This window comes from Lycium barbarum, chromosome 6 (assembly GCF_019175385.1).
Source record: "Lycium barbarum isolate Lr01 chromosome 6, ASM1917538v2, whole genome shotgun sequence".
Taxonomy (NCBI): Eukaryota; Viridiplantae; Streptophyta; class Magnoliopsida; order Solanales; family Solanaceae; genus Lycium; species Lycium barbarum.
This window is the reverse complement of record NC_083342.1, coordinates 124,973,993-124,986,002: the sequence shown is the minus strand read 5'-3', so window position 1 is coordinate 124,986,002 and position 12,010 is coordinate 124,973,993. Positions and strand designations below refer to the sequence as shown.

The 12,010-nt window shown below is 33.3% G+C and overlaps 1 protein-coding gene and 1 pseudogene across 1 annotated transcript; both read left to right on the top strand.

Moving 5' to 3' along the window:
- The first annotated feature begins 2,306 nt into the window (after positions 1 to 2,306).
- LOC132598627 (12-oxophytodienoate reductase-like protein) lies at positions 2,307 to 5,953 on the top strand (annotated as a pseudogene).
- Positions 5,954 to 8,099: 2,146 nt separating this feature from the next.
- On the top strand, positions 8,100 to 10,320 carry LOC132598626 (12-oxophytodienoate reductase-like protein). The gene is made up of 5 exons (XM_060311616.1): positions 8,100 to 8,228; positions 8,378 to 8,518; positions 8,890 to 9,065; positions 9,162 to 9,272; positions 9,476 to 10,320. Exons 1-5 carry the CDS (start codon positions 8,155 to 8,157, stop codon positions 10,024 to 10,026), a joined length of 1,053 nt encoding a protein of 350 aa, XP_060167599.1. The 5' UTR covers positions 8,100 to 8,154; the 3' UTR covers positions 10,027 to 10,320.
- The last annotated feature ends 1,690 nt before the right edge of the window (positions 10,321 to 12,010 follow it).

Below are 12,010 nucleotides of genomic sequence, written 5' to 3'. Positions count from 1 at the left end.
TTTTTTAGATTTACTCCTATTAAGTGGTATGTGATCAAATTTCAATACATATTTAATTAGGAGCAGTTTAGTTAAATTACCTATTTTTATCTAGGAATTAGTATTTTCTTAAAGGATGCGCAAATGATTAAGTAGACACTCTTTTTGATCCAGAGAAAGTATTAAATATTAATGGTATTTTGAAAATCTGAAATTGATTACTAGTACTTTAATTGTTTTGGGAATGATTACTTAAATGTAAGGGTATAATTGAAAAAAATAAATAATGTGCTATCTTAATTACTAAGGCGAACAAGTAAAAAAGATTCTCACTTCGTTCAAATTCGTTTGTCTTATTTTCCTTTTTAGTCAGTTAAAGAATGTCTCATTCCCTTTTTAGCACCTCTTTAATTCAACTTTTCAAATGGCTTGTTTCAAACCACAACACATTTTGATACATTTTACAAGTATTCTTTATTTTCTTAAATTTCATACCAAGTCAAAACCAGAAAAATGAATAGCTTGGGTATATTTTTAATACATTGAACAAGTAAAAAGAACAAAAGGAATACTACTCATATCAAACAATGAAGCAATAATATATTATCAATATAGTTAAGATACTTATCGAGTTAATGTAATCTAATTCATGTGGCACAATTTGGATTTTGGGAGTTAATTTTTTTTAATTTTAACTTTAAATTCGGATATAGAATCTTTAAGTTTTTAAAAATAAGATTTATATACTTGGAAATTACATGAGAATTACTATAATTGACAATAATTAACAATTAAAAATATTTAAAAGGCAGATAAAAAATTACGGAAAAAAATTCGCGTGACTCTTAAAATCCAAAAATGCCCGATAAATTGGGATGGAGGCAGTACTAATCCTAAGGGGTCGTTTGGTTTGAACACAAGTTATGATGAAATTAATTATGTTGGGATAAGTTACATTAGAATTATTTATGTTGGGATTAGTTATCCTGATATTGTTTCTTAATTGATTGTTTGGTTTGTTGTATTAGAAGTAACATACATTGCGTAACTTTTAAGAAAAAGTTGTTTGTTTACAAAAATACCCTCCACTTTATGTAGTAGAAAAAGGGTTTTGAGAACCTCAGGGCTATTTTAATCAATTTCATTGTTTTATCCTGGGATAAGTTATCCCAGGATTACTATTCCACCCTCTGCTGGGTATAAGTTATCCCAGGACTATTTTTAATTCTGGGATAACTTATTCCACGATTAGTAACCAAACAAAGAATAAGTTGGTACTAAATTTTTATCCCATTACTATCTTTGCTTATCGATCATACCAAACCATCCCTAAGTGTGCACTTGAAGAAAGGAGTGGGTCCACAATTATCACTAATTAAATTACGTATTTGAGGAAATAAAGAGAAGGACTCCCTCCGTTTCAAAATATTTGTCGTCCTTACTAAAAATACTTGCCTCAAAATATTTGTTGTTTTATTTACCCACGATAAAATTAAGTAGCCTTTTCCCATTTTATCCTTGTATTAGTTACATTAATGGACTGATTTTGTTAATGGACTAAATATTTATTGAGGAGAGAGAACATGATGAAATATATTAAGAGGGTAAAATAGTCAAAATGCTACCCTTGCAAATGTTTTTTCAATGGGCGTGCAAATGAAAATGCAACAAATATTTTGAGACGGAGGGAGTATATTGAAGAGAAGCCAGCTCATTGACCACAGTTGCAAGTTGTCTAAATTTTAAAGTAAAGTAAGTTATTTTTATTCATTGACCATCAATTATATTTTTTTAAAATATATTTTCCATGTTTTTAAAATTCTTCAATAAAGAATATGTAACACACCATAGCTCCTTCAGTCAATGGCTGAAAATGATTATTATTCCATATTATAAGATGGATGATAGTTCTGCTACTCAATGGTTAATGTTGATCATGCCTTTGGAGCACATGATCAAATGCAAATTGCATATTGTTTTACTCATTGACCAAACAGTTTTATTTTAGTTTCCTTTATTTTCGAAGTTCTTAATCATGTAAAATACACAATAGCTCCTTTGGTCAGCGGCCGAAAAGGCAAAAATTGTAACTACCCATATAAATAGTATATGATTTGGAATTAAGATAGTTATAATATTATCAATGATTAATGGTTCATGCTGTTTTAGTACTTCTAAAGATATTATTCCTGAAATTATTTGCTTATTAATGAAGGCATTCATGCAATTAGTAGCTGTCATATTTGTCTACATATTGGAGTGTATTCTGACTTTGCCTATGCACACAAAAGAAGAGAAGAGAATAGAAGAGGGAAAAGACTCCGAAGATGGAAGCAAACACCAACTCTGTTATGCCTCTCTTTACTCCTTACAAACTGGGAAGATTTGACCTCTCTCACAGGTCAGTACAATCTATATACAGGTTTATATTTGGTATGAGGGAAAATGACTCACGAGGAAGTTATTTTCCACGAAATAAGAAAAATGGCTTCCCCACATATTTATGATTAGATTACTTACAACTATCGTAACTTTTAACTTTATATTATTTGCTTATTCAACTAGCACTTAGACATTATTATGATTAATCTCTTGAATATATTGCAGAGTAGTTTTTCCAGCGCTAACGAGGAACAGGGCACAGAATAATATTCCACAGCAGCCACATGCAACTGAATATTATTCTCAAAGAGCTACTAATGAAGGCCTTCTCATTTCTGAAGCTGCTGCTGCATCTGATATTTCTCAAGAGTAATTAACTATTTAAATTACCCCTCTCCTTTTCCACTCCTTGCCTAAAAGTAAGAAGATGTCATCGACAATTAATATTTGAATATTCTTAAAAGGTGCCCAAACATTCCTGGAATTTGGAGTGAGGAACAAGTGGAAGCTTGGAAACCAGTAGTGAAAGGTGTTCATGAGAAAGGAGGTGTCTTCTTTTGCCAAATTTGGCATGCAGGCCGCTTGTCTGTCCCTACTCGTAGTGCTTTCTTTTTCGCCGGTCCCCGCGTGGCTACGAGTAAGACTTACAAGTACTGCTACATCCAATTTAATTATGCGATGTAGTGGATAACGAAGAAAAAATTAAGCTGTTAAGGATTTATAATATAGGGTGTGTTTGGTACGACGGAAAAAAATATTTTCTTGAAAGTATTTTTCTTACTCATTTTTTTAAGTTTGATGCGCAAGTTGGAAATATCACTTTAAGAGCATTTGCAAGCAAGAGATTTTTGAATTCGACAACTTCTGATGGTTTGGGGGGGGGGGGGGGGGGAGGGGGGTAGGCACTAGGCAGGGGAGTGGGTACGAGGGGGTAGGGAGGGTGGTGTGCCAAGTAGGCGGGGTGCGTGGATAGTGGGGGTGAGTTGGGCATACATTGATTTGCTTTTATTAATTAGAAAAATATCTTTTTCTCAAAATTTTAAGGAAAACATTTTCCTTCGATTTCTCCTATTTTGAGGAAAACATTTAGTACCACCAAACAAGAAAAAATAGAAAAATATTTTCCCTCGTACGAAACACACCTATAGTTTCCAAAGCATCTCTCTATTGATTATTCGGATTCCGATCTGCTTCTTTTTTTACATGCAGGACCTGCAGATGGTCAAGTATATGAGAAACCAACATCTCGTCATTTGAAATCTGATGAAATCCCTTGCATTGTCAATGATTTCAGGATCGCAGCCCGTAATGCGATTAAAGCTGGTAATTAGTTAAATTATTTTACTCAATCAATCTTATACTGTCTCGTCTCTGCTCTGAGGACATTGGACATTCAAACTTTACCATGTCTTTATTTTCTAGCATATCTTGAAGAGCTAAGATCCTTTTTACGAAACATGTTGCTTTATTTCACGAGTGCTTAATTTTCATCCTTCAATTTCATTTACTCAACTATGTACCTAATATATTTTGGCTGAAGTGACTAAAACACTTCCAAACTTAGCACGAATTGCAACTTAGTCTCCAAACTATTGATGCACTTCAAGACAGCCCTAAGCTCAGCTAATTGGGTTTTAATTCACTCCCGAATTGACGAGTCACAAAAAAGGTAATGCACTCGCTGTCCACTTGGCATTTTCGTCCTATGCGCCCTACACGTAGATAAATTATTTAAAAAATGGTAAAACTGTTTATTTTTCTATATAAAAAATCTGAAATAATGGATTTTTTTTAAATCTAGAAAATTTGATAAAAAAAACTGAAAAACTAGATTTTTAATTAAAATATCTTTAAAAAATGGATTTTAAAAAATAATAAAATTGAAAACTTGATATTTTTTTCAAAGTGTCCTAAAAAATCCAGATTTTCATGATTCTTTTAGGACACTTCTTTTAAAAAAGAACTGAAAAACAGTTGATTAAAACTGAAGTTTTATACAAATATGGAAAAACTGATTTTCTTTTAAAATGTGGAAAACCCTTTTTTTTTTTTTTGAAAAAAGATAATCCCAGTAAGTTATATTATTTTTTAAATCTAGAAAAAAAAATTTAGTTTTCCACTTTATTCTTAAAAAAAATCAGTCAGATTTGTAAAAAGTCCAAGTTTTTAATTAAAAATTCAATTTTCCAGATTTTTTTTTAGAAAAACGGGTTCATTCAGTTTTCCAGATTTTTAAAAAGTCTAGTTTGTTAATAAAAAAAATCAATTTTCCAGATTTTTTCTTAAAAAAAGAAAAGGGTTTTGCCCCTTTTTTTAAAGAAAAATTCAGTTTTCCAGATTTAAAAAGTTTCAGATTTTTTAATAAAAAATCCAGTACAGATTTATTTTAAAAAAATGGGTTTTCCACATTTAAAAAAAAAATTAGTTTTTTCTGATTTAAAAAAAATCACTTTTTAATAGAGGAAGTGGATAATTTAGATGTTGGAATAGGAAAAAAAAATTAAAGGGAAATATAAAAAGAAATTGATTCTTCTTGCTTAAAAAAAAAAAAAAAACTGATGTGGAAACTTCTCACGCGCGTGTAGGAGTTTGGGCACACTTGATGTGCCATGTGTCAATTCGGGGGTGAATAAAACCCAGATAGCCAAGCTTAGGGGTGTTTTGAAGTGAATCAATAGTTTGAAGACTAAAGTTACAATTCGTGTCAAGCTTAGGGTTATTTTAGTCACTTCAGCCATATATTTTCCAAGAATATGGTAAGTGGTAACTAATTAACTAGTTTCCCATAATAAAGGTTTTGACGGAGTTGAGATCAATGCTTCAAATGGAGGCTACCTAATTGACCAATTCAGTGATGGAAGTATTGAGGACCGTTGTCGCCTTGCCCTAGAAATAGTAGAAGCAGTTGTCAAAGAAATTGGAGCTGATAAAGTTGGTATAAAACTATCTCCTTTTTCAGATTGTGATGGCAAAAAGGACTCAAATCAGATGCAGTAGCAACTTACATGGCGAACGAATTAAGCAAACTCGGTATTCTTTATCTTCATGCAACTGAGCCAAGAGAAGCAGCTAAAGGTCTTCTTCCCATTAGGAAGGCTTTTAAGGGGACACTTATTGCTACTGGTGGTTATAATAAATTTTATGGGGACAATGCCATAGACGAGAGTTATGCAGATTTGATCTCATTTGGACGTATGTTCTTGGCTAATCCAGATTTACCTAAGCGTTTTGAGGTTAATGCTCCACTCAACAAGTATAATAGGAGCACTTTCTACACTAATGATCCAGTTTTTGGCTACACTGACTACCCATCTCTTGAAGTTGCTTCCTAATTATTCATATTGGTAACGCAAAAAGGATCACAGAGGAGTTGTGGCTACTAAGTACTACTTGATTAAAGCATTATGTAATTGATAAATGAATTGTCATGGTTATGGAAAATGACGTGTTGGTGTTGTGTTTATCTTTGCTGGAAGCATATTTCTGTTGTGTAATAAATAAGTTCACATGGTTATGGAAAGAATAATGTGTAGTTGTGTGTACCTTGTTGAAAACACAGTTATGGTCTGCTTGTGTTGAAACTGAGGTTGTATTTGTAAGTTTGGCTTTTAAGAGTTCAATAAATCTTTCCTTGTTTAGCACTACTTACATAGTTACATGATCTTAAAGAACAAATCCCAACTCTTTAGATGTGGTTTACGATTAATACTGCACTTTTAAATATCAAACATGAATTATCTCCTCAATGGTTTCCCTCTATGACTGTTTACTGGTATCTAGACTGCAGCCACAAGCAAGGGCGGAGCCGGGCATAGCCCAGGGTTCATCCGAACCATCTTCGGCAAAAAATTACAATATTTATGCATGGTTAAAATTATTTTTTATGTATATTGAGTAGATGTTGAACCCACTTCTTTGTGTGTTCACTTCTACATATTTTGAACCCCCTTATTGAAAATCTTGACTCCGCCACTGGCCACAAGTAGTATGAATTGGGGAAGTAGAAGAGGAGAAAGCAAAAAAATTAGAAGAGAGGACTAATGTACTTCATTGCCATTTGTCATAAAATGCTGAGTATTGACTACAGTAATTCATCACCATTCAAATAAAAACTATAATGTCTAACTTCAAGCATTTCAATTTTTCATTTGGTGAGATAAATTTTACGGAAATTTGATGAGATTATAATACTGGAATTAATAATGAGGAGTTATTTAGTGGATTAACTTTCATTGGTAAATATTTAGCTCATTGGACTAAAATAGGGATATACGAGATATAACAGACAACAAGTACTATCTTGTTTAAATTAGATAAAGCGGGACAAATGTAGGATAGCTTATTGGGTGTGTGCAAAACTGATGAAGAAGGGTCAATGATGGTGTAATTACCAGTTTCGAATTTGAGAAGTGCTTCTAAGTTCTAACCATGTCGCTGGTTAGTAGCTCTTTCAGCCAAATGGAATTCTTCTCCAGGTACCTTTTTTTTTTTTTTTGATAATTTTTCAGTGTTTCAGTGAGAAAATAGAAGATAGAATGCTACATTCTTCTGTTTTATGATTTTCATAAATTACAGTCTAAAATAACAGCATTCTCATCGATCCCCTACAATTAGGGCAATGTTGGTGCATTCATAATTCATTTGATTCTTTAAGATCGCATTAAGAAGAATACAAGCATGCCAGCTGCAAATTGCAATGCATGATCTGCGTGTTAAATTGTTTATGGGTTTAAACCTTTGAAGCACATGATCAGATGCATATCTCCTATTTTTTGGGCAAAGAAAGCCATTTTTAATCATTGATCACACCTTCATTTGCAAGTTGCCTTTTTTTTTTTTTGGATTAAGTCATTTTTATTCATTGACCAGCAATTTTGTGATGTATTTTCCTTCTTTCGAGAATTCTTTAACACTAATGTGTAACACGCGATAGCTCCTTTAGTCAATGGCTGAAAATGATAACTATTCTATAGTATGAGATGGAAGATAGTTCTGATACTCAATAACTGATTTAGCTGTCTGCATCGATGCAGAGGGTTCTACATTTCCAGTTTCTAGTTAATTATTATGTCTTATCCACGAAATGGGTGAGAGAAAGAGACCCATTCACAAAATTCAAGAATGAATAGTCAATACAGTTGTTGTGAATAAGGGAAACCTGATCTTAAAATTGCTTTTGTTCAGCATCCTATCGAATTATGGCTAAGTTTGGTATTTCAAACTTCATTTGATTCATTTAGACATGTTATCACACTTCATCCAAGTGCAACGTAGACATGTCAACTGCGCAATCTAAGTTTGATGGCTACCAATAACTCACCATTGCTACGCATGATCAGCGTGATAAGATGTTTATGATTCTTGGCCTTTGGAGCACATGATTTGATGCAAATTCACTATTTCTATGGTAAAGTAAGTCATTCTTAAGCATTGATCACATTATCATTTGCAACCTTCCTACCTTTCAAAGTAAAGCGAGTCATTTTTGTACATTGTCCAAACAATTTTGTTTCATTTTTCTTTATTTTCTAAATTCATAATCATGTAAAACACGCAATCTTCTTTGGTCAATGGCCGAAAATGCTAACTACCCCCTATAATTAGATGATGGAAGAGAGTTTTAATGCTCAAGCTGTACAGATCTTTTAAAAATATTATTCCTGATATTATTTACTTATCAACAAAGATATTCATACAATTAGTAGCTGTCATATTTGTCTATATATTGGAGGGAATTCTGACTTTGCCTAGAACCCAAAAGAAGAGAAGAGAGAAGAGAGAGAGACTTTGAAGATGGACGCGAACTCTAACTCTGCCGTGCCCCTCTGTACTCCTTACAAACTGGGGAGATTCGGACTCTCTCATAGGTCAGTATATACATCTCAATTTCATCAGTAACCTTTGTTCTTTACCTTCATATTATTATCCAGCCTAAGAATAATTAGCTCTTTAAATGTAATAACTGCCTTAAATTTAGACTCTTAACACAGGATATTATAACTCTTGGATAATGCAGAATAGTTTTTCCGGCACTAACGAGGAACAGGTCATACAATAATACCCCACAGCCACATGTAACTGAATATTATTCGCAAAGAGCTACTAATGGAGGTCTTCTCATTTCTGAAGCTGCTGCTGCATCCGATATTTCTAAAGAGTACGTAGTTCTCTTCCTCCTCCCCTTGCCCAATATAAGAGTTCTTCACGTATTTCTATATTATATGAAATCGAGCAAAGCATATTCAATTCTTGTTGGGCACAAAAAATACAACTCCACTTACTGTCTTGCACTTATAAAAGCTAAGTACGTGGTGAGGTATCTAACTTCATTTGTGATAGATGCCTAGACATTATTGTTTAATAAGGATTCTAATTGTGAAATGAATAAGCGATATCCTCCCTTCTTATTATAGTCAGATCATCGAGAATTAAACACGGTTAATGAGATATATACAAGTTGTTTCAATAGAACTCTGGATTTGTTTTACCTTTTCACTAATGATTGACAATATTTCGATATTCTTAAAGGTGCCCAAATTTGCCTGGAATATGGAGTGAGGAGCAAGTGGAAGCATGGAAACCAGTAGTGAAGGGTGTTCATGACAAAGGAGGCGTCTTCTTTTGTCAAATTTGGCATGCAGGCCGCTTGTCTGTCCCTACTATTAGTGCTTTATTTTTCTCGATTGGCGTTGGCTGGTCCACAAGTAAGACTTACACATCATGCAGTAGTCAAAGATTATGATATAGTTTATAAAGCATCTCTCGATTATATGCGGTTTCTGTCTTCTTTTTACATGCAGGACCTGATGATCAAGTTTATGAGAAACCTACACCTCTTCCTCTGAAATCTGAAGAAATCCCTTTCATTGTTCATGATTTCAGGATTGCAGCCCGTAACGCGATTAAAGCTGGTAACTTAATATATTACTCAATCTTCCCCTTCCCCTTCCTTTTAATAACTGATCAACTGCAGGGGATTCAATTTTTACCAATTACAAGTTTGACGATGAAATTCAAACATTATAATGAAATTGAGAAGTAGTTCACTCAACTACATACTTATAGTTCATTTTCCAAGTGTTTAGTAGCTTAACTAGTTTCCCATGATATAAAGGATTTGATGGAATTGAGATCAACGCTTCAAATGGCGGCTACCTGATTGACGAATTCAATGATAAGACTGATGAATATGGTGGAAGTATCGAGGATCGTTGTCACCTTGCCCTGGAAGTAGTAGAAGCAGTTGCAGATGAAATTGGAGCTGATAAAGTTGGTATAAAACTGTCTCCTTTTGATGGCAAAAAGAACTCAAATTCAGAAGCACTAGCAACTTACATGGCGAATGCACTAAGCAAACTTGATGTTCTCTATCTTCATGTGATGGAGCCAAGAGAAACAGCTAATAAAAGTCTTCTTCCCATTAGGAAGGCTTTTGAGGGGACACTTATTGCTTCTGGTGGTTATGGTAAATCTGATGGGGACAAAGCCATAGATGAGAATTATGCAGATTTGATCTCATTTGGACGTATGTTCTTGGCTAATCCAGATTTACCTAAGCGTTTTGAGGTTAATGCTCCACTTAACAAGTACAATAGAAGCACTTTCTACACTACTGATCCAGTTATTGGCTACAGTGACTACCCATCTCTTGAAGTTGCTTCCTAATTATTCACATGCATATTGGTTACTGAAAAAGGATCACGGAGTTGTGTCTACTACTTGATTAACGCATTATGTAATTAAAAAATAAGTTCTCATGGTTATGGAAATTGATCATGTTGGTGTTGTGTCTATCTTATTGATATAAGCATTGTGTTGTATAATAAATATATTCACATGGTTATGGAAAGAATCATGTGTAGTTGTGTGTACCTTGATGAAAATACAGTATGGTCTGCTTGTGTTGAAATTGAGGTTGTATTTGTATGTTTGACTTTAAAGAGTTCAATAAATCCTTTCTTGTTTACTAGCAATTAGTACTAATTACATGATCTTAAAGAAAAATCCGAACCTTTTTAATTATGGTTTGAGATTAATACTGCACATTTTAGATACCAACCATGTATTATCTCCTCAAGGGTCTGCCTCTTTAACTGTTAAGGGAGAGGAGAAATTAGAAGCGACATACCCCAAAAATAAAGAGAAAAGGCCATAAATAGTCTCTTATCTATGGGAGTAGGTCTAAAATGGTCCCTTAACTATACACTTACCGGTTTTAGTCTCTTAACTATTCAAAAACTTATCAAATTTGGTCTCCGTCTATTTTTTTATACAAACAACATATAAACTCATAAACCTTCGTGAGATTAATTGTTAAACCATTCTTCAGACCTATATTTCTCTCTCCGTACTTCTTTTTCCTCAAGTTCATCTTTAACCTCAACTTTTTTCCTCAAGTTCTCTCTCGCGTTTCGTAACTGACGGACTGCGTCGATTAAAACCGACGGAAAACCGACCTAGTCCGTCAGTTTTGTTAAAAAAAAAAAATCCACGTGTTTTTTTTTTTTTGAAATTAAAGAATGAGATGTAGGAACTTGGAATCGAACCTGGGTATGTTCCGTGGCATTAAAGGGCTTTACCACTAGACCACTAATATGTTTTTTCGCTCTAAAAACCGATGGAGTCTGTCTCCGTCGGTTTTTTTATAAAAATAAAAATAAAAATAAAAAACCGACGGACTCCATCGATTTATTTTAGAAAATAATATATAAAATAATTATATTTTTTCGTGCATTTTTGTGCAAAAAATAACCGACACAGTCCATCGGTTTTCTTTAAAAAAAAGATTTAAAATTATTGAAAAAACCGACGGAATCCGTCGGTCTTTCCGTCGGTTTTTACCAGTTTTTTAGCAGTGTTTGAGAAGAATGGTTATAGAAATTTTGTGCCTGAGTTTGTCTTTTCGAATTTTAGAGACTCGAGAGCGACACCAATGCCAGAATGCTCCTTTTTTTTTAAACAAGAGGAACTTGAGGAAAAGAAGCAGGAAGAGAGAAATATAGGTCTGAGGAATGATTTAACGATTAATCTCACGAAGATTTATGAGTTTGTACGATGTTTGTATAAAAAAATAAACTGAGACCAAATTTGATAAGTTTTTGGATAGTTAAAGGACTAAAACCGATAAGTGTATAGTTAAGGGACCATTTTAGACCTACTCCCATAGATAAGGGACTATTTATGGCCTTTTCTCCAAAAATAAATCAATGATCCGTAAATTAGAAAGAGGGTATTTTATAAAGTTGACTGTTGCTGTTATAGAGAGGTAAAATATAACATAAAAAATCAGTTCAAAAAATGTTAGCTGTTATAGAGAGGTGTTGCTATATGAGGGGTGATTTTACAAAGAACATATTTTTATAAATTTGGTTGTTATTGTTATAGGTAAAATAATGTTATAGATAAGTAAAATATAACATAAAAAATCGGTTCCAAAAAATCTTAGCTGTTATAGAGAGGTGTTGTTATATGCGGATGCCGTTATAGAGAGATCTGACTGTATCTTTTTTAGAATGCTCCCTCTCCCAGCAGTACTTTTGGGCAAAATAAATACTCTCAGAGATTTCCTGTCAGATATAAGTTTTTTTGTTAAGATATTACACTTACTGCTTACCTGTTCTTCTTTTTTTTAAATAATGTTTTTAACCCA

Bases quoted from the DNA above. Each gene is read 5' to 3' on its own strand.
- LOC132598626 (XM_060311616.1), top strand. From the start codon at position 8,155: ATGGACGCGAACTCTAACTCTGCCGTGCCCCTCTGTACTCCTTACAAA. The intron at 8,229-8,377 runs GTCAGTATATAC...TGGATAATGCAG, and splicing joins AGATTCGGACTCTCTCATAG to AATAGTTTTTCCGGCACTAA. The intron at 9,066-9,161 runs GTAAGACTTACA...TTTTACATGCAG, and splicing joins TGGCGTTGGCTGGTCCACAA to GACCTGATGATCAAGTTTAT.